At 43.2% G+C, this 27,862-nt stretch overlaps 3 protein-coding genes across 3 annotated transcripts; all 3 read right to left on the reverse strand.

Moving 5' to 3' along the window:
• Positions 1-261: 261 nt before the first annotated feature.
• Positions 262-3,067, reverse strand: LOC133973932 (radial spoke head protein 3 homolog B-like). Its single transcript, XM_062412004.1, has 7 exons — positions 2,957-3,067; positions 2,644-2,785; positions 2,403-2,548; positions 1,753-1,956; positions 949-1,111; positions 677-763; positions 262-320 (listed from the first exon to the last, which is right to left on the reverse strand). The coding sequence occupies exons 1-7, from the start codon at positions 3,065-3,067 to the stop codon at positions 262-264; spliced, it is 912 nt and encodes a 303-aa protein (XP_062267988.1).
• A 499-nt stretch (positions 3,068-3,566) lies between these two features.
• LOC133973093 (radial spoke head protein 3 homolog B-like) lies at positions 3,567-6,651 on the reverse strand. Its single transcript, XM_062410739.1, has 8 exons — positions 6,421-6,651; positions 5,884-5,965; positions 5,642-5,783; positions 5,401-5,546; positions 4,862-5,065; positions 4,557-4,719; positions 4,381-4,467; positions 3,567-4,009 (listed from the first exon to the last, which is right to left on the reverse strand). Exons 1-8 carry the CDS (start codon positions 6,528-6,530, stop codon positions 3,951-3,953), a joined length of 993 nt encoding a protein of 330 aa, XP_062266723.1. The 5' UTR covers positions 6,531-6,651; the 3' UTR covers positions 3,567-3,950.
• A 3,402-nt stretch (positions 6,652-10,053) lies between these two features.
• tagapb (T cell activation RhoGTPase activating protein b) lies at positions 10,054-27,267 on the reverse strand. The gene is made up of 14 exons (XM_062411754.1): positions 27,146-27,267; positions 24,867-24,952; positions 19,598-19,768; positions 17,594-17,758; positions 15,981-16,022; positions 15,454-15,538; positions 15,293-15,337; positions 14,818-14,878; positions 14,393-14,547; positions 13,751-13,912; positions 13,323-13,432; positions 12,797-12,983; positions 12,409-12,490; positions 10,054-12,129 (listed from the first exon to the last, which is right to left on the reverse strand). Exons 1-14 carry the CDS (start codon positions 27,233-27,235, stop codon positions 10,958-10,960), a joined length of 2,613 nt encoding a protein of 870 aa, XP_062267738.1. The 5' UTR covers positions 27,236-27,267; the 3' UTR covers positions 10,054-10,957.
• Positions 27,268-27,862: the final 595 nt, after the last annotated feature.

The raw sequence follows: 27,862 nt of genomic DNA on the forward strand, positions 1-27,862 counted from the left end.
TAAATGCTTAGAGTTCCTGAGGCGTTTTTGTTCCCATTGCTCTAAGACCGATAAAATTTTGAAGATAAAATATGGATTTTGGTCATATTTTATTTTTGTGTGGGAGGGTTTGACACAGGCGTGAGGCTAAAACAGAGATATGAAAACAAATAACACATAAAATGCATGATAGCTTTTGCCACCAGAAATGTATTTTAATTAAATGTTCATGTCATTGAATCATCACAGAGTCTCTCCATGTGACACGTCAGATTTGTCTGGTTATGTCTCCGGCTCCTTGAACTGCTCCTGTCTCTTCTGGGCGACATCATGGATGATATCTGAAAAAAAGTGATAAACAGAACTTCTGACTGTGATCTCTTTGATGTTGGCAAATAACCACTAGATGGCGCTCCAACAGTGTTTATGACCTGATGACCCCTGGTGGAGCGTTTGTAAAATAACTTTTGACTGTCAACTATAAACGCGAGAGAGAAAAGGATCATCGACACAAATCCTGTTTGGGTTTTAGCCTAAACTTTCTAGAGAGTAAAAACTAATTGGTTTCTATCCATTACTGTTATTTGTACTTTTGTGTGTTTGCGTATTTATGTACTACTCAGTGAGAAAATAAGACCTGTGCCTGTAGGTTGAGCAGAGGAATGAAATTTAATATTATGATACTAAATTCTCTTACTGTCCAGAAGCTGTCTAGCTGTGAATCTCCTTTCCAATTTGCTGTTCACCTCATCCATCAGCCAGGGTAGGAAATCTGTCTCAATATCTGGAAATCAGAGACACAAATACGACAACAGGTTAAAAGTAGGAGAGGTATACATACATGGATCATATGGATGGAAATATCAGTGAATTTGCAGTGAAGGTGGCGTGATGCCCCCGTGTGACAGTAAATGGGGGGTAGGTGAGTTTGATTCATGCAGGGAAGCATTATGGCAAACGGAGGCTGACCTGTCTCCACGGGGTCGTCAAAGTAGCCGTTGCTTCTGAGCGAGGTGAAGGCTGCAGGTACGAGGTCAGCCAGGTCCTGCTTGGTGTACGCCCGGGCAGCAATCTTCTCTGCAGTCTCTCTTTCTTTCTCCAGCACCTCCTCCTGCTGTGCAATCCTCCGCTCCTGAAGATCAGTGGGAACGTTTTAGATTACAGGTACATTTTTCTGTATCTGTTTTCGATTAACTCTTCTGATATGGCAGATCGGTACACAAACCTGCATTGCTTTTTATTGAGGCTGCTGTATTTGCTATTGTAAATGTTTGATGGTTCCTTCTTTGGAATAAAGTAGTATGCAACAGAGAGTTTATAAGGAATCGTCATGAACACTGAGCAGATAGTGGGTGTGCAAGAGAGGACAACCACCAAAGAATCAGGAACATCTTTAAGCAAGAGATAATTGTAGTGATTTACAAGTGATCTCTTGATTCGGTGTATAAAGGAACCTGTGAAACTTAAACTGATTCCTGGAATCGCCAACGATATCCTACAGGTGCAGCTCCACCGAGTTAAAGCACCAAAAAACTTAGAGTAAGAATTTTCTGTAACATGAATTTGACTGATAACAGTTCAATACTGAAGAGCCTCGTTAATCTGCCTCATCAGGACTGTGAGTTTACAGTTTGATCACATTTGATTGACAGAGGCATTACCCTGGCATCATCAGCAAACTAACCTGTCAGCTAATAGATTTACTGATGGATTCTATGAAGGAGGCATGCAGCATGAAGTTCAGACCAGAGTGCTCAACAGAATCTGACTTACCTTTTCCTCACTGTGGCGTCTCTCCTTCTCCTGAAGGCGCTGCACTTCTGCCAGGTGGATATTCCTCAGCTCATGGAAGGCCCTCTGCTGGGCCATGAGACAGGCCAGCTCCTCTTCCTCCATCACCTCCAGCAGAGACTGCTCAATTGTCTTTCCCACCAGCACCTCCAGCACAGGCTGCACCTCCCTGTCAAAGTCAAACAGCTGCACAACATAATGGTCATGAGTGGTGCTGTGCTGGGTACTTGATAATAAAAGGTTTGATTTGAACAAACCTGCAGATAGTCTACATGTTATTTGACATTTTCTTAATCATAGCTGGGAGACTTACAAAAGAAAAGCAAAAAACGACTTGTGTTGCTTGTTAGGAACGAGGTAAAACAAAAACACTGGAACCAACAGATCCCATAATGCAACCAGTGACAGCTCTTCACCCAGTCACTGTTTTAAACACCAGTTTATGAAACTGGATTTTCATTTCTTTCATATTAAAGTTTCCTTAAGCTTCAATATCCAAGCTGATGTGATAATCTACTTGGGTTGGTACTGGTAGTAGCGGCAGAAGAGATGATAGAATAAAAACATTTATCTTTATGCGTAACATTGGTGGATCTTCCAAAAAAAGGCCACATCTCATTGGTTTGACCCACCTCTCCCTCCTCTATCTGTGTTGCAGCATCCTCTCCGCATTTGGCCGGTATGAAGAGTGGGGACGCTGGTCTGTCCAGGAAAGCATCCGTCTGACACTCGATATCTGTGGCCACTATAACATTACTCAGTTCTTCAAGATAAAGATCTGAAAAGAAGTATTTCAAATGAGTATATCGAGAAATACAGTTCTGTCTTCTTAGTGGTACAACTTATTAAGATGTTAAGAATAATGTGTTTTACCTGTTTGTACATCAATGTGTTTTCTGCCCTGCAGAGCTTCAGGAGTCTTGGCCCTGCACTGCTCTTGTGCTCGTTTTATAGCGATGGCTTTCCGCCTGATCTCCTGCTGTCTTTGTATTTCAGCAGGGTCCGCCTGAGCGGTCTATAAATGGGTCAGGACAAAAAAAAATCTTTAAAATAAAGTGTTCCAAAGGAGAATAAATCAAATCAGGAAGAAAACAGTGAGAAATATACATGTCATACTTACGGTTGGTATGACGAGTTGACCAAAAGTATTTCCTCGGACAATACGACGGTCATATATGATGTTTACATGTTTATCCGGGGCTTCTTTGTATTTGCCTCTGGTCCCCACGGGTCGGGGTCGACTGGCAAAGATGCAATCCCCACTGGGTTTTCTACGGCTGTGAGAAGCAGACGCCATTTATAAGGAAACTGTCACTTCTGTAACAAAAAGTGACAAGCTCAAATCGGCTCTAGTAAGGGCAAACTCAAATCAGGGTACAATTCCACTGGCAACAGAAACAGCCACTAATATGTAAAGGAAAGTGCCTTTGATAACACACTGTTGAGAAGCAGCTGGCTTAGTTGCCACATGGTGAGGCCACAGAGGCAGCTGCCTATGATGCCTCACTGTCTGAGAGCAACTAAAGATGTTTGTGATTTATTCAAAGACATATATATACTGGTTTATGAAATGTTATTAGATAGTTTGCTAGCTCTCGGGGGGGGGGAACCAAAATGTATCAAGAAGAGCTTCACATCTATCATATCCATATGCATGATCTTTGTGTCTATGGATAGGTAAGAACTCAGAGACTGTATTCCCAGATCTTTGTGAGTCTCCATTTATAGTTATTCTCTCTAGGTTGAATACATGTATTCTGTGTTTTTGTGTTACAAGACAGCAAATAGAGACTCACGAAACGCAACTTCTTCTTTTTAATATATACCGCGGACCCAAAGCTGCTGGACTGAAGACAAGTGAAGGAAAGACATTTTCTGCTAATTTTGCAGATAAATAGAAACTAACAAAACATTCAAGAAATCAGATTTGCATATCTGCAGAAAAAGACCAGATATTGAATAAGATACAGAAATGCACGACAGGCTACATGAATATACAAACTGAAATACCGGAATGTACAGATTGTAATGCAGCGAGAGTCTCCACTTGAGACATGTTGCACATTGTTACATTGCAAAGTAATAAAGAAGTCCTCATAGGTCTTTTTGATTGACAAAAAAGTCTTCATGTCATTGAATGATAACAGAGTCTCTCCATGTGATACATCAGATTTGTCTGTTTATGTCTCCGGCTCCTTGAACTGCTCCAGTCTCTTCTGAGCGGCATCATGGATGATATCTGAAAAAAAGCGATAAACAGAACTGACTGTGATCTCTGTCATGTTTGCAAACAACCACTAGATGGAGCTCCAATAATGTCTATGACCTGATGACCCCTGGTGGAGGATTAGTGAAATAACTTTTGACTGTCAACTATAATCTCGAGAGAGAAAAGGTGCATTGACACAAATCCTGTTTGGTTTTTAGTCTAAACTTTCTACAGGGTACAAACTAATTGGTTTCTATCCATTACTTTTATTTGTACTTTTGTATATTCTTTTGTGCTTTTTCGTGTTTTTTTTGCACTAATCAGTGAGAAAATAAGACATGTGCCTATAGGTTGAGCAGACGAATGTCTAAATTTAATATTATGATACTGAATTCTCTTACTGTCCAGAAGCTCTCTAGCTGCGTATCTCCTTTCCAATTTTCTGTTCACCTCATCCATCAGCCAGGGTAGGAAATTTGTTTCAATATCTGGAAATCAGAAACACAAATAAGACAACAGGTTAGAAGTAGGAGAGGTATAAATACACGGATCATATGATTGCAATACGGAGGCTGACCGGTCTCCACTGGGTCGTTAAAGAATCCGTGAGTTCTGAGCGAGGTGAAGGCTGCAGGTAGAAGGTCAGCCAGGTACTGCTTGGTGTACGCCCGGGCAGCAATCTTCTCTGCAGTCTCTCTTTCTTTCTGCAGCACCTCCTTCTGCTGAGCAATCCGACGCTCCTGAGGATCAGTGGGAACTTTTTAGATAACAGGTATTAATTCTTCTGATATGGCATATAGCTAATAGATTTACTAATGGATTCTAGGGGGAAGACAAGCAGCATGAAGTTCAGACCAAAGTAGTCAACTGAATTTGACTTACCTTTTCCTCACTGTGGCGTCTCTCCTTCTCCTGAAGGCGCTGCACTTCTGCCAGGTGGATATTCCTCAGCTCATGGAAGGCCCTCTGCTGGGCCATGAGACAGGCCAGCTCCTCCTCCTCCATCACCTCCAGCAGAGACTGCTCGATTGTCTTTCCCACCAGCACCTCCAGCACGGGCTGCACCTCCCTGTCAAAGTCAAACAGCTGCACAACACACTGGTCATGAGTGATGCTGTGCTGTGTAATTTATAATAATAGGTTTGATTTGAACAAACCTGCAGATATTCAAGCAAAAAATGACCCCTTCACCGTTTTAAACACCACAACATAAGTTTATAAAACTGGACTTTCATTTCCTTTCAATATAAGTTTCCTTAAGCTACAAAAACCCAGATAATGTGATATTCTAATTTGGTTTAGTAGTGGTAGTAGCGACAGAAGAGATGATAGAATAAAAAAATATCTTTATGCATAAAATTGTTGCTACTTCCACTCTAAGTAATTACCAAAAAAAGCCAAATCTCATTGGTTTGACCCACCTCTCCCTCCTCTATCTGTGTTGCAACATCTTCTCCGGATTTGGCCGGGATGAAGAGTGGGGACGCTGGTCTGTCCAGGAAAGCATCCGTCTGACACTCGATATCTGTGGCCACTGTAACATTACTCAGTTCTTCAAGATAAAGATCTGAAAAGAAGTATTTCAAATGAGTATTTCAAGAAAGACAGTTCTGTCTTCTTAGTGGTACAACTTCTGAAGTTGTTAAGAATAATCTGTTTTACCTGTTTGTACATCAATGTGTTTTCTGCCCTGCAGAGCTTCAGGAGTCTTGGCCCTGCTCTGCTCTTGAGCTCGTTTTATAGCGATGGCTTTCCGCTTGATCTCCTGCTGTCTTTGTATTTCAGCAGGGTCCGGCTGAGCTGTCTGTAAATGGGTCAGTACAAAAACAAATCTTTGAAATAAAGTGGTCCAAAGGAGAACAAATCAAATCCGGAGGAAAGCAGAGAAAACATTTCATACTTACGGTTGGTATGATTTGTTGAGCATAAGTATTTCCTCGGATAATACGACGGTCATACATAATGTTTCCATAGTAGCTGTGTGTCCTGTATTGACCCAAAAAAATAAAATAGAATAAATTAAAGCTGTTTTCATTGTAAACATTTTTATAAATGTGTTTCATTTTTTCCTGTCTAATGGTGAAGGAAGGACTGAAATATTACCACTTCGTAAATAGTCATAAAAATGGCTTAAACATAACCTGTTCAAATAACAAAGTACTCATTAGGCAGAATGGTCCTTTCCTTAGTGTTATCAAATCATAAACCACATATTTAAAAGGTGATTGGCAATTGGGTTGCTACTTGAGCTGGAGCTTTTTACATCAAATCACTTCATACCCTGCTGGTTTAAGTGGCACCTGTGGCACCACATGTATTTTTTCACATTTCAGCAGGATAATGTAAGTTTTTCTTTTGGCATCATCTTTTGTATTCTCTCCACAAATCACTGGTTTGGATGGTGAATCTAATCGTGATACATGCGACCCGATGGTACGAACTGTTCATCCGGAGCTTCCTTGTATTTCCTGCGGGTCTCCACGGCTCGGGGGCGGCTGGAGAACGTGTACGTCCCGCTGTGCGCTCTGTGGTTGGGAGGAGCAGACGCCATTTCTCGGGGGGGAAAGTGTCGGGAAGCAGAGGAGTCGAGTCTGGGACGAGTTCCGATGTGTGGACCCCGGAACGTCCAGGAAGCAAACAGATGGTTGTTGCGACCTTCTCCAGGAAGTGGAAGGTGTCTGCCATCACGTCACTTCCGTTGACAACAGCCAATTACAGAAACTCTACAGGTGAAACGCCCTTAAAAAACTAATTTATAATAAAGAATCATAAACAGTTCCCACTCCTCTGTATTTGAATCATATGTAGTTGTTTAGACATCTATATGCTCTTTTATTTTCTAGTTGGGAGTAGTTGAGATTAAAATTGTTTAGAACCTGAATTTTACATTATTACTTCCTTCACTTTGGAAGTAAGTTTCCACTTTCATTGACAATATCTGCAGAATCGTTGCGCGGATATTTGCTCAAAGAATAAGAGTTATCTTTACACAAAAACCACAAACTGGTTCCATGAGGCATTGACCCACATAGATCGACATCCGACCTGATTGACGACACTGCAGCAGTAACAGTTTTTTTTTTGTTTTTTTTAAACTATTGGACTCAATCGAACACAACTTTGAATTTTGAGCTGTAGAAAAATTCAGCTTTTACCCTAAAAAACATTTACAGGAATAGAAGTTGTTCCGTTTATCTGTGAGCAGGCATCTTTAAACCTTGAGTACAACGGGGCTGTCCTGCTGCTCCACTTGTTCCTGATTGGAACTCATCTTCTCTATAAATTTATTCTGCTCAGCCTCAAGAAACACTACAGCTGAAAATCCATGACCAGATTTAGCCAGCTGATAATAGTCCACTAAAGGTCGCCTCATAGCTGACCCCATCAGGAGATTTTCTGGTGCCACCGGGCTCTTTTTAAAACGTCTTGATTGTGAGTCACATTTGTGTTACAACACAAAGAGGACTGAGTCAAACGTGCTGTACTGCTCTTTAAACTCTAATTTCTGCACAGCATGAGACAAAGATAAAAGCATTTTTAAGAACTGGTTTTAATTGCCATGTGTTTGATTATAACGGTGAGGACACACAAGCGACAAAACCAAGTATTACGGTCGGCTGTGTGTTCCGCTGCCACGTCGCCACATTTAACCGGTGCACAAGCAAAACAAAACCGTGCACCGTGTGCAGGCAACAGGTGAATGTGGGTGGCAGGAACTTGCAAACCACAAAGATTCTCAGCTCAGTAAAAAGTGTCAGTGTTTAATGGGGCACCGGTTTCAGCTCCAGTCTTTGTCTGTCGGGACAAAGGTGAGGCCTCTGTGGTCTGGTCTGAGCTGGCTCCATCAATTGTTTCCACGTCAGAGATTTTACGTGGAGAAGAAACGTCCCTCGGTTTTTTCAGCAAAGCACAAGCAGCTAAATAAACCTAGACCACCTCTACTTCCACTATCACTCCCATCAATACCACAGCTCCCGAGATGATGGTGCCACTTTGAGCACATTAGCATATTCGATTTGTTGCACAACGGGCAACGCTGACTGTTTACTTTAAATATTACATAACATCTCCATGAAAACCACGCTGTATTCACAACACCAACCCAATATAGCCACAGCTGTGGAGGACAATTCTGCTGGAGCTACAGTGCCTTGCATAATTATTCACCCCCCTTGGACGTTTTCCCAGTTTGTACTGTTTCTAACTGGAAACAGCTCCGCCCCAGTCTCAAGTCTTTTGCAGACTGCATCAAATCCTATTCAAGGCCCTGTATTTGGCTCCATCCATCTTTCCCTCAATTCTGACCAGTTTCCCTGTACCTGCTGAAGAGAAGCATCTCCCCCAGAGCATGTTGCTACCACCACCATGTTTCCCAGTTGCGATGGTGTGCTCAGGGTGATGGGCACCATTGGGTTTCCGCCACACTTTAATCATTGTCTTTTCAGATGAGTGTGGAGCCCTTTGTGTCATCGGGGGGTTGGGATTCTCTTCCCCCCCCCCCCCTCCCCCCCACACACACCCCTACACACCCCCCAACCCTGCGTGTTATATTGTTTGTGCTTCTGCCATCACAAATCATTGTTCATTGTCGAAGGAGGAGGCTGTCCAGCTCGTCGCCGTGTGAGCCTCCTCTCATTAGTGTTGACGGGCAGCAATCATATTGCACAACCGGCAGGGCCTCCTTCTACCACGTCCATCTTTTCTCTGTCTCTCAGGGCAAGCGACTCACGGCACCGACACCTTTTATTTTCACCTTTATTAGTACATTTTGACCCTTTCCAACTTTATTTACAACTGCCGCGTATAGGAGCAGAAACTTCGTGCCCCTCGAGACGCTTACTCAGACTTCTGAAAACAGACATCATGACTCATAAGGTAGACGAGTGGAAAAATAGCTATTAGTGAAGCAGTGATGTGCATCTGCTCTCAGTATAGTAAGAGGCTACTCCTGTATGTGGCAATGGAAGCAGTAAGAGGTCAGCAACTAATACAGGTCGTGCATTTTAGTAATTAAAAAATACACAATGTGTGTGCAAGCACAAGATAAAGCAGGACAGTTGAGCTGTATGATGAAATCCAATTGCAGAAGGATAAAATAAAAAAGCTGCCTTCGTGAAGTGCATCAGATACAGAAATATCTATATTTAATCAGATGAACTCGCTGAGGTCTGAGTGCACCTGTGTGCAGATCGTGTGATAGCATCTACTCTCCATGACAACTGAGTTGACGCCAACCGCTGAGGAAGTCAATCAATAGATCGATCAATCTGCTCAGTCACAATCTGTGTACATCTGAGTATATTTAAAAATTAACGGCATCGACCAGTTTCAGTGTGATTTGTTTTTCCTTGATTGATTAGAGTGTAATTCTCTACAGAGCTCATTCCGCTGCCCAGGCTCAACAGACCGCTCATGGAATCCCATTTAAATCAACTCGATTAAATTCACTAGATCCAGATATACATCAGCAACAAAAAGTAGAAGTTAAACCGCTACAATCCGTTCTATCAATCCAACAACTCACTCCCTTCAGCTTTCCTGAGGTTCTGGTTGCAGTGGTAGCAGTGGTAGCATTCAAGGTGTTGTATACATGAAGTGTGTGTGAAGATGGATGACACGGCAGCTCCCAAAAAGAGGAACCTACAACCATTCTGCTGCCACAGGACAACATGGCTGCAGAACATATGTCCATAAATCCCACCTGCACCATGTTAACGGATGGGACATGAACCACGCTACAGATTCAAAGCAGATGTCAAATATGTGTTTTGTCAAGTCTCCATGTTTCTTCCTTGTTAATTAAGTCTGTGGTTGTGTTGTGTTACGTTGTGTTGCAAGATCTTCCTCTTTTTTTGTTCCCCCTTTACATGACGATAGTGAGCGCAGAGTTTAACAAACGTCTCTTTGACTCAGATTTAATGAACATTTGGTTTTTAATAATCCCTGCAGACCAAGTGTAATGGATGTTTGGATAACAGATGCTGTTTTTTTGTCTTTATTCTTCGTGTAATTCATTGTTCAAAATGAGAATTTAACAGAGATTACAAGTCTTAATCTTAAATTTCACCATAAAATTTTGCTAAAAGAGGCACAAATCAATCTCATTGTCAGGGTTGTAGATTAAAACAACTTGTAGAGGAAGGAAACAAAGTGATGACACCCTGCAGAAAAGGAAGGAAGACGAGATGGCATCAGCTCATCTGCAGTCACAGATAAGAGGAAGAGCGATTCAGAGAAAAACCAAATCCGTCCATGTGACCGTGTCTGGTTTCCTTCTGTTTCAGCAGACTGTTTGAGATGGAACACGATGTTCTCTCATTGACGCTCGTTAGCCGCTCTTACGCAATGTATCGAAGTCGGGTCAAAGAATCTTTCTAAATGGTCCCATAGACAGAAGAGAAAACTCAGTTTATTCTTTCAATCATTTATTTTTAACTGAAACAACTTATGAGTCCTCTGTGTATCTATTTACATATTCAGCTAAACAAGTAAACAAAGCATTAAATTATCAGAAAAGTGCTTTAATGTAGTTGAAGAAGGAGATCAAGGTGAAGAGGGTTTACACAGAAACATGATCTAAACTGTACATATTATCTACATCAACAAAAGGAATAGCATATTTTCTCCATAGCAAACAGTCTCTTCATAGCTTCATTGGGATAGACTAAATATCTATCATAACACCATATATTTAATATCTGTACTCTAAACGGTACTACTTGGAAAGTGCAACCACAGCGGCGGCACATAGCTTGCATTCAAAGTGAAACAGTGACACATAGAACATTTCTATATACAAAACGATGAGCTAAAGATAAGACGTAGAAAGTAGCTGCTGTGATGAGGCTACAGTAAGCGTTCAAAACAGCACAATGAAATGAACCTCGAGGTCAGAAACCTTCTGATGTGGCCCAGAAGGGACAGGAATGAAAAAGACGCAAGATAAATCAAACACAAGTGAATCAGTTCCAGAGGGAATCAAACGTATGACTCCTGGGCGTAAGAGAACTCCTCGAACACGGGCTGACTACATCTCCGGGACACGGCGTCGTGGTGGCTCTTAGACACGGACTCGGACATGGCTCTCTGGCGGTAAGGATGCCGCCGCTCGACAACGCCGCCATTGTCCTGCGCTGCTTGGGAAAAGCAGTCTGTGAACTGAGGGACGGGGCAGGTGGGTGGGAAGTCATAATTCACCGAGGATGGGCGGGACCTCCTCTCCAGCACCATTGCATCCTGCACAGTCATGGCTCCATACTGCGGAGGGAGGCCCATGTTCTGCACCGCCCTCTCGTATGGTGGAGGCTTGCAGGGCAGCCGGCTGTCCACCTGCTTAAACACCTCGATGGCTGACAGAGGGCGCTGCCTGTGCAGAGGCTCAGCTGGAGGGTCTGCTTCGCTCTGAGCGTCCTCCTGGAGCGTTTCACAAGGGAAGGAGTTTTCCTTCTGGGAGTCTCTCTTCAGGCTGCTCCTGCTGAACGCTCCTAGACTCCTGGTCCTCATTAGGACTTTACTGGCCACCCTCATGGACTGGGAATGCCTCTTCTCAGACGGAATCGGTCTGACAATGTCCGGTTGAGCCTTTGCAGCCACTAATGGTGGGCTGGAGGTGATTGCTCTCCTGGGGCAGGATGGTGACCCCACTGGGGAGCTGGTGAAAACAGAGCCCTCTGACTGGTTTGAGGCGGCGCTCTCCAGGGAAGAGCACGAGCAGTCCTTGACGCGATTACCTGCCATGTAGGTTAGAGGATCCAAGTTTGAGCTGCTCCTCAGTTTAGGAAAAGACGGGACCGACCTGCGTCCTGCTCGTCCTTTGGCCAAGAAGGAGTCGTCAGAGATCTGCTTTGTCAGAGGCTGCTCCTCAAAGTCCCTGCTCTCCATGGAGCAGTCCTCGTGGCTCCGGGTGTGGCCGAACAGGCCCTCCAGGTCGGGTGAGGTGAGGATGATGGGCTCAGAGCAGCGACGGTTGAACGGCTTATTCGGGTTGAAGGCCGCGTCCGATGCCCAAGAAGTGGTGCGGGCGGAGGGACTGAGGGAGGAATATGAACCCCCCCCTCCGTGTGTGGAGCTGCTGCTCTCGCCTGCCTCGCCATCGCCATCTAAGTCGGTGCTGTCATACGCTGAGTCATGGTGCAGGGACGACAGAGACTCTGTAGAGCGAGATAGGAAAGAGGATTAGATCTCTAGATTATACGATAACTCTCATTTACCCAATTTTTATTTGTGTGCCAATATCTGTATCGTTGAGAAAGAGCTCACAGAGACACCGAAGCAGACATTACCTAACATACTGAAAGACCTAACAACTATTTAAGACTTTTTCTTAAAAAGCTCTATATTGTTTACTTTCTCTATTGGCAGTATATTTGTTCAATAAACATATAAATAACAGAGACTAAAAGGAGGGTCTGGTTGTCATGTGTAAATACCTTCATCGGTGTCCAGCAGGTTGGGGATGTTCTCTCCCAGTATGTCCCAGTGCTCGATAAGAACCTCTGTGAGTTCTGTGACCTGCAGCAAATCAGAAAAAAATGTTTTTGTTATTGTCATATTCACAACAATATCAATGGTAAAAAATAAAACTGATAATTAGATTAAAGAATTCTTAAAATGAAAGCTGACATGAATCAGAGATGCAGTCCAGACGCAGCGCTCCACTCTGTCCTATCATCACGTGGCTCAACAAGCAGCCAATAGGAGCGGAGCTACTTTGACCTTACTTCTGAAACCCGTGGAGTTTTTTTTTTCTGCTCTGTGAACCGCAGAGCTTCAAAGCCCCAGGAAGTGTGAAAACATTTTCACAGCACAACTTTGTACCTTCTGCATCTTTTCCTTCTGCTCATCCAGCGTGGCTCCGTCCAGCTGCAGCAGCGTGGGGGCGATGCACACCGCCAGGTTGTGGGCGCCCATTTTGTTGATGTCGGCGCTCTGGAGGATGTGATGGAGGACGCACACGAGATGCTGAAGGAGCAGTTTGTTGGGTCCGGGCAGCTTGTCTACCACCCTGGTTGGCAGGTAGAAAAAAAAATAAGGGGAAGGGAAGGAGGACAAAAAGAGAACAGGAAGATTAGTTTGGTGGTCTTTTTTTTATTTAATTTTTTTAAGTTTCTTCCTTTTTTTTAAACCAAAAAAGAGAAGTGGTCTGTGCTCAGCCTGCTGACAGACGACACTGGGGATTCTCTGCAAAACTCCATTCAAAAAAACATCTCTTTCATATACCCACCACAGAACACTGATGAAAATACCAACAGTTTCCCCTTCATATACATAAAGGTCATATAAATACAAGGATGGCAGTTGCAGGAAATTGCTGGCGACTCATTAGCAGGTATCGATGACTTACTTTCTGATTTCCTCAGCTCTCTGCGGAGTGTCTTCGACGTCCAGAGCCGTCATCCAGTTGTCGTAAAGTTCAGACACCAGCAGGCTGCCAGGAAGTTCCTTCAGGAAACTCTGTGATAAACACGAGGAGGACGGTGATGAGCCACTTTTTCATAGAAATGATTAGATGTGTCACATGTGGTGTTAAAAGGGTAATTTCAATGGTAAGTGTTAAAGTGCACTGAACATTGTAAAAATGTATAATGCATCAATGATTATAATCCATGCATGAGATGTTATTCTGGATGTGGCACGAGCTTGTTATAATAAAAATTTAACAATAAAAGAGGTGCTAATATTAAGTGTGTGTGTGTGTGTGTGTGGGGGGGGGGTTGTGAGATGCAGTGACCCCTGTTTGACACAGGGACAGAAGAGGTGTGTGAGACGTACTTTGAGGAGCCCGACGAGCAGAACCACCGGCTGCGCCTCCAGGTCGACCTCCAGGCCGCCGTTCAGCTGCTCCCTGACCTCCTTCATGATCTTGTTGTTGCATGGTTTGCGGAACACCCCCTCCGTGGACGGGCCCCTCTTTCTCAGGAGCACCAGAATCTCCTGGTGAGAGGAGAGGAAGACGAGGAGAGGAGAGGCTTAGAACCGCACGTGCCCATAACTCTCTGACTGTATACATTGTTGTTCTATTGTTGTTTTTATATTGTTGTTTGTACAGTGCACCAACCACACCAAGTCAAGTTCCTGTATGTGCAACTATACATGCCAATAAAAGGAGGAGGAAAGAAAAGAGGAGGAGAGTTGTCATATTAAAAAAACACACAGGCTGTGTGTGTTAGTGTGTTAGTGTGTGCTTCCTGTTGCCATTCACAAATTCTTAGAATCTGATACGTTGGTTGAGTAGTAGCCTGTTTTTTTTTTTTTTATTCACGTTCACAGAAGTTTTGCAATGTGTGTCTAACAAAGAAGTGATATGGTTTGATGATTTAATGAAACTTAAATGAAATTTAATCTGGATTTTGAGGTAGAGGGACACAACTTTTGACGTGAGCTGTGATGTTGCAGGCTAAAGAGGAGACTTACTGTGACTGGTTTGGGGAGGGAGCGGTGGTCGGGGCAGATCCTGCAGAGGGGCAGTCCGAACAGCTGAGTCTTCGCGCAGGTCTCGGAGCGGTTGGCCTTGCTGATGAAACTCGAGCCCTTTTTCAGCCTCTTCACCACTTGGTTCCACTTTTTCTCTGGCGGAGGCAAATGTTGCATCATCCGTCAGTTTATTCAACAGTCGGACATGAACCGAGGGATTTTTTGTTGAATTTATTGAATCGTGAAAACAAAAACAAAAGTTGTGCAAGAGTCTGAAACTCAATTTCTTCACTTGCTCCCTCTTATCAGTTGAATTTCCTTTTTCTGTGTCTGTGGTTGTTCTCGCTACTCTCGTTTTGACACATGGCCCGGTTATTGAGCCCCTCCCTCCCTCCCTCCCTCAGACGTTTGACATTCAAACTCACCAGTGGGATGCGTCAGCTTGTCCTCCTGGTTAATCGGCAGGATGGCTATCTTTGCATCGCCCTGCCAACGAATCCAACAAGACAAAATGGTTATGACTCTGAAAGTGGACATGAGCATGCAAAGGAGAGGGAAGAAGGAAGAGGGTTGTGTGTTGTCTATTTGTTTCCCTCAGTCGCCATGCATCACCCCCCCCCCCCGCTCTTCATGCCTTCCAAACACGTGACTGTGTTTCCGTTGTACAATAAGACGACGAAAGACCTAAATAGCAATCAGTTACACGCGTCTGAAGTTATCCTATTCAATTGAAAATCTTTTTTTTTGGTGTGAAGTATTCAACATGTGCAATCACGACCTATAATTTTGTACAATTTGCAGCTATTTCCTCCGCCCACATTGCAGGCGTCACTCACAGCAGTGGCTTTGCTGGAGCATGTACATCTCAAGAGGCCACGTGAAATCAGGCTTTATACTTACATCGAGTGGAAGTTGCTCCATGCCCCCTCCTGTCAGAGCTTTAGACTGAAAGTTGGCGAAACACAAAAGAACAGTTAGGTGTTGATTTGCTATTTCTTTTAATAAAATCAGATGTGTTGTTTCCTAATGGACGTGGTGCAGCGGAGCCGCGTGAGACTCACTGTGACGCTGCCGCTCAACACCTTCATGAGGACGTCAGGAGCTGAAAAGGCACAGCCAGCCCTCGCCTTTGTGTCCTGAATTTTTCTGTCGTAACAAAAATTACAAAGTACATATATTTACTTTTACTTCATTACTTAAAATTACTTTTAATCATCAAACTCATTTTATGCAACAAAGAATATCTGTGGTGACAAATTATTGTGTATTCGCCAAACAGGGGATCAAGATCATGTTGTAACGAACTGATTTAGAGTAAAAGAGAATCAATTAACAGATTTCTTCATTGTGAGTGCACGCTAACTTGTTTATGTCATCGACACCATGTGACCTATAATGCTAATGAAAACACAATTGGACGAAAATCGTTTAAGTTGAACTAATTTCAGAGTTTGTTGTGATGTACGATTTTTACAAAAGGCGAAAGTGATCAAAACACTTCTCGCTTGAGTTACAGTATAAATTCGAATTACACGATTAGAATGCATATCTATTATAAGTATTATTATTATATAACTTGGTTTCCTACCTGTGTAGAGTATCCAACCAGCGTTCTTTCACCTCAGGTGAGCTGCGGGCAAAATAACAGCATGGTCTGAGTTACTAATCCACAGAGAGAAGCACACAGGCCCAGACGACAGTGGGAGGAATGAGACGGCCGTGCACCCGGGGCGGCTTTTAACAACTCTGGTGGAAACTCTAACTCAGTCATGGGAACAGGAAGCAGCGTCACGGCGGCCCCCGACCAGACACCTTCCACTTCCTCCTAGTCGAGGTTTGCTGTTCGATCAGTGGAAACAGGACAGCGACACCGATACGCACGCCTACGTGTGTGTGTTCACCTGAAGGGCTTAACCTTTGCGGCACCATATGGCCTTACAGTATGCATATCAAGTAGGCAGACGGCTCCAGTGTCAACAAGTGAGCACGTGGGTTCCTGTCGGCTCCATGACACAGAGCAGGACTGAATCGTTCTCACGCTGAATCATTAAAATCTTCAAACAGACAACTCAAAAGTCATGGGGGGGGGGGGATTCATCGCCTTCTTGGTTTGAGTCTTATTACTTTGCAAGAAACGTGGGCGCTAAGGAATGACACAACAAAAAACCAGTCCGATTCCCAAACTGAACCAGGGTCATTTAGAGCCTCTTATCTCAAACCATTTACTGAAATGCACTTTCATCCTTTTAAAGTCGATTGCACCGTCCACACGATTTATCGTAAAGGCCAGTGTTTCCAGATCGAGTCAGCTGAGTTCAGCCCATCACATGAGCCCGGGCTCGTAGGCCAGCTTCGCACTTCCTCTTTTGCAACCTCTCGTCTTGTGATTCTGCTGGGAGGACTTTCTCTTTAACCACTTCCCCAACAGATCTCATGACCATGAACTATGTGAATACTCCATGAGCAGCCTCAGGTTCCATTCACGGCCTTAATAATACGAGGCAGGAATCCGCTGTGCTCGCCCTATTATTAATAATAAAACCACTGGGAAACCTTTGAAGGAATTGTCTTTTCAGAAAAGTGCAGGTCACACTTGCACACGAGGTAGAGACTGTAAATTAAGATGGACGACACCTCTGACAAAAGTGAAGCTCAGAAATACAGGATACAGGAGCCGCCATCTTTCCATGCAGTAGTCACCCTGGGTTTACAACATCAAATAACTAATTAAAACCAAACTTATTGTAAAATCTGAATGAGCCTACCATCTTTGACAAACACCATTTAATGTGTTATTTTGCTCCGTGTCCAATCCGATAACATGGAGGAGGCAGGGTTTATGACCTATACGGCAGCCAGCCACCAGGTGGCGATCAAGATGATCTGGCTTCACTTTTTGGGAGCTGTCATGTTGACCATTTTTATATTCAGTCTGTGACATAAACAAATAAGGATATGATGTGTAGTGTTTTTTTAATCCCCCAGTTCTTCTAATAACCTAATTATCACGCAACTTTTTCAATGCGAACTCTCGTGAAAGACTTAAATTCAGATGTTTGGGTGAAAAAATTCCCATTGTAAGCAGACGAGGGGGCATGAGAGGAATCTAAAGATGTTCCCAGGCGCTTATGGACAACCGTTCTTCATCTAGTGAATACTGTATGTGCTGCTGCTTGAGTCAGTCGCTGCCGGTCTGCTCACCGAAAACACACCAAAGAGAAAGTGAGAGCCCAAGCCAAGACAAGGGTCACTCTCAGGTCAACGTCCCCCGTCGTTCCCTCTTCATCCTCTGCCTCGTCTTCAAAACCGTACAGCCAGACGTCCCTGAGGCTCACTCTGTGCTTCAGCCGGTAGCTGGCACTGGACCTGGTAAAAAGAAAACAAAGGAAAAGGTCCATTATTGTGTTAATTACTGCCTCCACTTCTCACTGACTTCTCACTTCTCATGTGTGGAGTGAAAGGGACCCTGCTGACCCTGAGGTGTTCGGATAACATCCTGTGAGCACTGTGTCCTGGAGCGTTGATGGATTATAAGAGATAATGAGTCATATAGCATGAGGAAGAGAGAAGTGTACTCTGGGATTCAAGAGGTGTTATGGCACAGAAAGAGGGGCGAGGTAATCTGGAAATAATGGACAGACGAACTCGGCGGGTTGGAAGTGAGCTGCCCCCGACTGGAACCCAGCGCGCACTGTTTGTGTCCACGGAGGGTTTTCACCACACACACACACGGTTACAACCAACACCCTCTTCCCTCCAGCTAACCCCACAGTCAATTTCTATTTATTAATCAATGCTCACATTTAACATAATCGACAACATAAGGTGAAATAAAGACGAATAAACATTTGACCAACGAGACAAAGCCACAAGATTAGGTTTAACACAGAGAGTGGGATTAGAGGATCTGTGTGGATCCAGACCAGAGTCAGGGAAGGATTAGCCGCGCTCTGTGTGATATCTGATTTATGTTTGAGGTATTGATTTTGTAGATGACTTTATTTTGGTGGCCTCATGGAGATAAAATATGAAATGCCCCCCCCCCCCCCCCACACACACACAGCCACAGATGACATTCTATAAAGCCCCTTTTTTTTATCATGAGCGAAATGCACTTGATGTTTGAAGCACATGGCTCCTTTTTAAATGCTCCTTTACAACAAGCTGAACACGGATCAGTTCCACTCATTTCTAGAAGTAATTATGGGTCACAAACACTGGGGTGTGTTTGCTGTGAGGTATCGTGGCGCTGCTTGTGCTGTCTACTGGAACAGTGGGCAGGTTGTGGTACTGAGATGAGCGTGAGCCTCCTCCCACTCACGAGCCTGAAAACTTCCACCGGCTTCGATAAACAGCTCGAAGAGGGAAGCTGAGCAGCCACGTGAATCATGTTTATAATAAATCAATAAGTGTAATCGAGCAGGGGAGCAATCTGGGAAATTAGATAAATGCTGGTTCTATACTAGGCAAATAGATTAATAATTGGTCTTTACCCAACATTTTTTTTAAGAAAGTTATTGAAGCTGAATATTTAATTCTGAAATAATTATAATTATTATAATGTTTTCTGTAGATTTTCAGGACGTGACCTTATTATTTCATGATTTTACGTTTAATATTGAACTGAATACCTTCATTCATTTGTTTCCACGGATTTTTGTGAAGCACTTTGTAACCTTGTTTAGATAAGGGCCAAATAAATATAATAATATATTATTATCATTATTATTATCATTTCCAAAACCCTGTGTCATGATTGGCCTGATTACAGATGATTGTAGCATCAAGGCAGTTTACACTCTTGTGTGAAAGCATGAAAATCAACTCTCTGAACTTTGTCTTGTCTGAAAAACATGGAAACGTTTCTCTCCTCATGTGACTCCACTCTGAGGGAATCACCAAACGTTCTTCTTCTTTTTAAAGACAGGGTGACTAAACACAATAAACCGTCTGCTGGGAGATTCCCTAACAGTCCGAGTATACTGTCAAAAAATACACATCTTGTTTTGACTTCCCCTTTCACTTCTCCCATTGCAGCTGCACAAATGTGTGTCATATTTCAGCAGAAACTGTTTTTATTTATTGTAACTGTGTTTACTACATTTGAAAATAATTCAGTGGTTTCCCAGCGGTGTTGTTTTGTTCTCATCTAGAAATGACTGTTATTCACTCTCTCTTGAACTGGAGGACACATTGAGTACTGACTTGAGTTTGGCGAACACGATGACATCGCTGAAGAGGAACAGGCGTCTCTCCCGGGTCTTGGAGCCCTCGGTGACCTGGACCCACTCGTCCAGCAGCAGCTCTCCGTTCTCGCTGCTGAGGCCGAGGACGAATGGACTCTGCTCCACGGACACCAAGCAGGACGCCTCCTCCCTGAGCGGACACACAACGGAGGCGAGGGTGAGTGACAGGGACATCCTTGGACCAGTCTGATCTCGGTGGTTATACTATCACACTCATAAATTTAATTATCAATTTGGGGTATTTTTTATGGGTTTAGAACATTTTCTATCTTTTTTTTTGTTGAGCCAACCTGCTCCAGGTTCTCTCGAATATGTATTTCCACCACTTTCAACAAAGTTTAAAGTTTACAAAACACAAGCTCTTGTTGCTGGAACGTGTCATTTTAACACTTTGTATTCGCTGCAAACTATTTCAAGATGTGAAAGAGCAAATTTAGTTATGGCCTCAAACCGACACGGAAGCTGTCAAACAAACAAGAGTGAAGCAAATTTTAGTTTGATGGGGATGGATTTGATTTAAGCTGATTTGGTTTTAACCCTTGTTCTGAGAGTCACACTGGACAATAAACTGGACTGGTCCACCAACACAGAGGCCGTCTACAAGAAGGGCCTGAGCCGGCTTTACTTCCTGAGGAGGCTCAGGTCCTTCAATGTCTGCAACAAGATGCTGCAGATTTTCTACAATTCTGTTGTGGCGAGCACCATCTTCTTTGCTGTGGTGTCCTGGGGTGCGGCATCAAGGCAGAGGACGCCAACAGACTGAGAAAACGCATCAGGAAGGCAGAGTCTGTGATTGGCTCTAAGCTTGTCACCCTGGAGGAGGTGGTGGAGGACAGGATGCTGGCAAAACTGCTGGCAATCATGGACAATCCGTCTCACCCCCTCCACAAAACACTGGACAAGCTAAGGAGCAGCTTCAGCCACAGACTCATTCAACCCGCTGCTCTAAGGAACGATACAGGAAATCGTTCCTTCCAACCGCAATAAGACTGTACCACTCATCTACCTCTGTCAGAGCCACCATCACAGAACTGCACTAAACAAACCTGTCTCCTTGCACTGTGTACCCTGTACAACACTCCGCTCCATATACTGGAACACTTACTCCACATCATATGTGATATGTGTTAATATAAACCATATTCATACTATATATCATTTTATATAATAATACTGTCTTTTGCACACTGTCTATATATTCTTACACTCATAGTATATTATATTAACTATTGTATAGTCAAATACCTATATTTATACCTCTACTATATATCATATCATATTATATCATACTCTTTGTATATTCTTTGTATTTATAAGTCTATATACACATATTTATACATGTGTACATGTTGTTATTATTATTATTATATTTACTTTCATTATTATATATACTGTTGTTGCCATTACTACTATATACTGCTATTATATTGGTATAATTACTATCATATATAAATATATATTATGTTATATTATATACTATATATACTGTACTATTTTTATATACTGTCTAATAATAACATTATCATCATATCATCAGTACTATTACCATCATCTTGCCACTGCACCTTATCTTCCTATTTACCTCGTGTTTCTGTTTTTATTCTTTCTACCTACCTCAATATTTTTATATTTTTATTTTATTCTATTATATTGTATTTTATTGTATTCAAATATACCGGCTTCTATGACGACTTAATTTCCCTTCGGGGATGAATAAAGTAATCTATCTCTCTATCTATCTCTCTATCTATCTATCTATCTATCTATCTAGGATGAAAACGGGTTGAAACATGATAATTGGAAGCTGAGACTGACTCGTGATTGGTCGAGCACATACATCAGCGAGGCCTCAGCATATGTGGCGCCGCCCCCTGATCGTTACTGTGTGTTTAACTATAATTTGGTGGTTGTGTTATATTTAATCAGACCTGTTATTACAATGATCCTCATACTGCCCTTTTTTTTACATAAGGTCAGTGACATTATTGACAAAATATCCAATTATACCAGTCAGCTGTTCACGCTCATCGTCATATTTGACACTTTGAAGCTCAGGGAGAGATTCGTGGAAGTGATCAGTGTCAGATAACAAGGGTTGAGAACAGGTCCATGATGATTTCACAGCTATTTGATATATTTCAAATCAGATGCCTTCCACATATATATAATTCCAAATACATACGGCATACACTCTTTAAGAACATTATGAAAGTAGAGGTTTAATACCTGAATTAGTATTCATGAGAGTAGTGGTAATGGGAAATAGTGGTCATCCCAACCCAATATTCCAAGACATGTGTTCTTGATTTACATAATTTACATGAGTTACAAAAGACTTGAGGGATGATAAGTAATTTGAATGCAAAGCAACGATATAGTGAATGCAATAAACTCCCATTAAAGCTGCCTGAGCTGTTTAAGTTCTTCAACTCTGGAGATCTGTTAAACCCAAACAGGTCAAGTGATTCATATTCACGTCACAGTGCAGCGTTGTTTTTCCTTTTCTTTTCTTTTCGATCATTTCATGTTCGAAATCGCCCCGACAGAGATGTCCCAAAGTAAATCTGAGGGCTTCAGAGGAAGAGTGGAAAACATTCTGCTTCACCAAATCTTTACTGGAGCTCAAACTATAAGGTGGATGGAAACTGGTCTGTGTAACAAGGTGCGATGCTGGAAACTGGCCGACATCATCATCCGTGATAAGGGTGCGACTGATGTGGAGCTCCGGTGATTGGATTAGATATTTCGTTTGAGTGACCTGAACAGAACAACCACTTACATCAACCTCACAAGCCTTCACTTAAATGACGCAGAGAGCAAGGAGCCATTTTTCATCAGAAGAAAAGGTCAGGCTTGTGGATGAAGGCACAACCATCACTGAGGGATCAGGGAAAAGTCATTAACTGGCTGTGATTCCTTTAGACTGGTGTTGACGGACTTTACTGGCTGAGCTTGGTGGTCTACAGCGGAAAGATGATCGTATTGGATTCTTATTTGTTTGTCTTTATATTTTTTGCTCCTTTTTTTATTCCTGAGACATCTTTGATTACAGTCGACAGCAAAACTGCTTTTCTCCTAAATTAAAAAAATATTTTCATTATATCCACTGAACAATCAAGATGATATTTAATTTTAACCTTAAGCCAAGACAACAGGAAACCACATTTAAATTTGGATCTGCGTCAAATCAAAGGTTAAAAAAAACACCACAGGTCCCAATCTTAAAGAAAGAACCCTGATCCAAATCCACATTTCAAAATGTAATGGGTTGTTTCTTGTAATCCAGCTAACTAACAAACCAACAAAAGAAAACATTATTACTTTAAAGAGAAATACACAAATCCAGACATGTACTTGTTGGTCTGTCATGTCTCTGAAGTGCTCAACAAGCGAGGTGTACACGACAAGCACCACTTGTTTGCTCTGAAAGATTATGAAACCAATTTTGGTCATCGCTCTCTTCCCACCTCTTTTCGAATGGGGGGGAAGAAATTCAAATGTTGGCCACCAAGGGATTCCCCCCCCCCCCCGTTACACTTCTGACCTACTGAAGTTCACACGGCTGCTGTTGATCAGGATGAAATGACCTGAAACCACGGCTGCTAATCTGACATCTTAAAAGTTATTACCCATTTTATGAAAAGCTTTTGAAAATGTACTTTTTCACTTTCTCTCCTAAATGAAGATTAAAGGAGTGTTAGCCTATCAGACAGCCTCGCTCTGTCCGCAGTGCAGTACAGAGTGAGGTAGTGTCTACGTCAGTCCCACCACTGTGAAACCAACACCCCCCCGAACACCCCCGCTCAAGGAAAAGCCCACAGTGCATGTGTGTGTGTGTGTGTGTGTGTGTGTGTGTGTGTGTGTGTGTGTGAGAGAGCGCTGAAGGGGTGGGAAGTATGAAAGTGTTGTTTCTTTTGGTCTGGTGTTTTTCTTTTTTACTTTGACGTCCTCGCCCACCGGCTGCTCTGGTGGTCTTTGTTCAACTGCCACAGTTACAACTCTGAAAGGTTAAAGAGTTAATATGAGAGGAGGTGAAGAAAAGCCCACACTCAAAGAACAGACTGTAGGTGGGTTATGACGTTAAAAGTATTTCTTGTTTTCTTTTTCCTGAGGGGGTTGAAGATAAATCCTCATCAGTCCTGCAAAACTCATTTTTTTCAAAACCGAAGACGAACGCTCGGGTCAGGGTCGCTCTTATGGAGCAGAATCCCAACATGAGGCCTTGATTAGTGTAAAACTACAACAAAAAAGAATCTTTCCATGGTGCAAAGAACTTTTTTTATTCCGGGTTATTCCGTATTCCCATCAACAAAAGATATAAAATAATTAGTAAAATGTCAAACCACAACCTTCACTTAGAAGCAAAGATAAGCTCTAAAATGTTCTTGTATCATGTGAAATTTATAAAGATAATTTTCAACATTGATTTGAAGAATTTGCTATCATGCAAAATGCAGTTTGAAATCTCCCCTGTGGGAATCCCCCACAGGGACATCTGGGTCTGTGGTCCTGCAGGCGACACAGTCCACTCTGTAGTGACCACGGACCCAGATGTCCCAGTGGGAATCCCCCACAGGGACATCTGGGTCTGTGGTCACTGTGATCACTGTAGCGTGGACAGTGTCACCAGCAGGTGTCCTGACTCCGTTCAACTCAGGGTCAGGGTCATGGGAGGTGAATAAGCAGGTTTCCTTTTCGTTATAGGATATTTCAAAAGATCCTCTGTGACGGCTTGAGATCGTTTCACCATGTGCTGCCATGGTGGAGGCTGTGGTAAGGAAAGTGAAACTGGCTGGGGGGGGGCAATAAGGATTAAGTCCTGTAAGTGATGCAACTTTCAAACTGTTTCAATACCCAGCCATGATGCAGGATTTTTAAGAAGCTATTTGGTTATTACATGTTTTGTTGGTTTTCCTTTGGGTTTCCCTGCTTTTCTGTGTGACAACCTTAAACCTACTGAACACAATAGGTAAAAAAAAAAAAAAAACTAACCAGATGTTACATAACCTCCACAAAGGAGGTTATGTACATTTGTATCTTGGTTGCTTTTGTTTCAGAGCCAGATTACTGCCCCCCTCATTGATTCCCTTAATCACTCAGTTGTCACGAGCGGATAAAATTGTAAAACAGTGTAGCTGCCCTTGCGGCTCTCTGCTGGGAGTGCATGAAGGCACAATGCACTGAATTTTCAGTGGTGGGGAAACGATTTCCAATAATCATGTACACACCTGATAGGAGCCCACGGCATCCCGAGCGCCTTCCCGAACACCAGGGACGGGGCAGAGCGTCGCCTCTGGGCCAAGTGTCTGAAGTCCTGTGAGATAACGGAAGTCAGAGAGAAGTGATATATTTACTTTTCATGCGCTTGATTCACGCTACTTGCTGAACAGAAAGCTCTTTACACTGCAGCTGTGAATAAGAAGCTGTTCGATGTTTGACACCGTTCACAGTTACCCTTTCTTTCATTCAGGTGTCTCTGCAGTTTGTGAAATTAAACATTTGCCCCACAGAAGACTGCAAATGTCAGAAGGCTCAACATCTCCACAGTGAAGGAACCATAAAGGAACGAAGTCAATTAGTGTTATGAAAGACTTCCATGATGACATTCACAAGGAGGTTATGTTTTCATTCTGGTTGTTTTATATTGGTTCGTTTGTCAACAGGATTATACCTCTTGAACGGATTTCCCACAAAACCTGATTAAATGATGAGAAATACAAATTTCCAGGAAACATTTTCACAAGTATCCCACGGAACAATTCATGGAGCTGGGTTAAAAATAACCTGCATGTTTATTTGGGGAAGATCTAAATACTTCATTGTCTGTTTTAATTAGAATCTTAAATAAAATGAATTGATATCAGGTCCTTTGTGCTTCGAATAGGTTTCCCTTTGAAAAACAACAAAGAGGCACTGAGCATAAAGAGGACGTCAGAGGTGGACGTGCACTACGGCCACAAGTAAAGATAATGAGGTCTGTAGTTCAGGCCTCAGTTTGCTTCATTTCACTGAACAGACTGTACAGACGCTTTTGTTGTTGTGTTCATTCTGTGGTGACGACAGAACACAGCTGCTGGTTCTTCCTGCTTTATGTGCGTATCTTCTCCCCGGTGCAGGTGTGATCGACAGCTGAGGACATGTTGCATCAACAATGATAAATATACAAGAGAAAAAAAGCTTAATTGTGAGTGTTTTTGTGAGATTTTTGATAAACTCTCAATACAAGTGAGGCTTTGGTCAAAATTTGAGAAGCAATCCTGAGAAAAGACCTAAGGACGGTTAATAACAGTATAAAAACGTTATGCTACTGCAGTCATTACTTTTTAATGGAGGAAAAATGAAGGGATACACTGTGTTCTGTGTTTTCTGGCAAGGACCCTGTCTAACCTGCCTGGAAATAGAAAGTCCACTTCACTGAGAGTGAAAAACATCTTTTGTTTGGCTATTCCATATGTAGGGAACATGGTGATAGAGTGGTTACTATGGTTTTCTCACAGCAAGAAGGCTCTGGGTTTTAAAGCTGAACCTTGTGCGTTTTCACGTGCCGACTGTGTGTGCATGTGTTTTCTCCGGCTTCCTCCCACAGTCCAAACACACACAGCTTTAGTTCACTGTCTCTGTATGTCTGCCTTGTGATTGGCTGGTGACCTGTCCAGGGTGTACTCCGCCCCCTTTATATACAGTCTGTGACTCCGCCGCTCTGCTAATGCTATAGCTGGTGTTGTGTCCATGGGTGGGCTTTTCCAAATTTGGTCTTATTTCAAATGTAGCATTTTCTGATGATGACACACAAAATGGCCTTGGTTTTTTTAACAGTAGTGTGTGACTCACACACATTTACGGTATAACTTGTATGTTGTACAGAAACAGGTTGCAGACTAAGGGAGAGATGCCCAAAAGATCAGCCCACAGAAGGAGCCTCCAAACAGGTTTTTTCTCCTGTTGACATCCCAGGGTGTTTAATATAAATCATACTATACTTTTTTAAAGGTTCAGTGTGTAGAGTTTAGTGACATCTAGTGGTGAAGTGGCATGTTGCAGGTGAATACCCCTCACCTCACCTTCTCCTTCCAAACATGAAAGAGAACCTGTAGCAGCCTTCAGTCGTTATAAAAACGCAAAGGTGTTTAGTTTGTCCAGTTTGGGCTACTGTAAAAAACATGATGGCCTCCATAGAGAAGACTCACTCCTGATGTGAATGTAACGTTTTTAAATGTAAAGGACCCATTCTAGGGTCAAACAACAATTCCTACAACTTCGATGAAACAAAGGATGGATTATTTTACATTCGATTTCTGCTGATAGATCCCTTTCACCTGAATCTGACACACTTGACCTTTACAACATCTTTCCCACACAGCACACAGAGCAAAGAACCAGATGCACATGTCAGAGTGACTCGTCTGAACGATCAGAAGCAGCGTCTCACACTGAGTCGTCCACTGAGCAGCCGTCAGCACCAGGATCTCTTTCACCCTTTGCCGTCGGAAGGCAGATCGACACTCACCGGACGCAGAGAAGCTGAAGCATCATCGTAGCTTCCCCTCCTCATCGCCGCGATCCCATAACCGTGAGCGTCCATGTTGATGTCTCCCATGAAGCCCTCAGCCCCCCCACAGCTCCACACTGTGCTTTGAGAAGTCAGTCGGCGGCGTTTCCCTCTGCGAAGTCGAGGAGAAGCGGTTGGCGTCCCAGGTGGAGGGCTCTGCTGGGAACTGAGCAAGGCATCAGGGCGCAGAGTGACGCCTCCCCAGTCCTGCACAGCAGCTTCTTCTAACTGGCCCTAATGAGGCTTGGGACAATGGAGGCCCCGGCAGGCACACAAAGGAGGAGATGGGTTTTTGTGCCTGACCTGGACCCACAGTGCCAGTCTGATCCGAGCCAGGTCCCGTCCTCCCCAAACCCCCCCCTCATCCACCCCTCACGCCGGGCCTGTCCTGTCACGCTCCAGTTGGGCTGCTTCCTCTCATAATGAGTTTGCCGTGCGTCCCATCAGGCCCCAGCCCGCCACGTCCCCATTTCTGGGCTAACGAGGGTGAGATGCTGTGACAGCCCCCCCCCCCCCCCCATATTCACATGAATAGATGTACACACACAGACCTACTCACAAATAACTAGTTCAACTTGCTTTAAATACACAAACGTCAACCGACAGCAACAAGTGAGTTCGACAACAAAAGGAAAAGTGTCAGGGAGGCAGCGCGTGATGGCGAATGATGGTTTC

The sequence above is a fragment of the Platichthys flesus genome, chromosome 18 (genome assembly GCF_949316205.1).
Source record: "Platichthys flesus chromosome 18, fPlaFle2.1, whole genome shotgun sequence".
Taxonomy (NCBI): Eukaryota; Metazoa; Chordata; class Actinopteri; order Pleuronectiformes; family Pleuronectidae; genus Platichthys; species Platichthys flesus.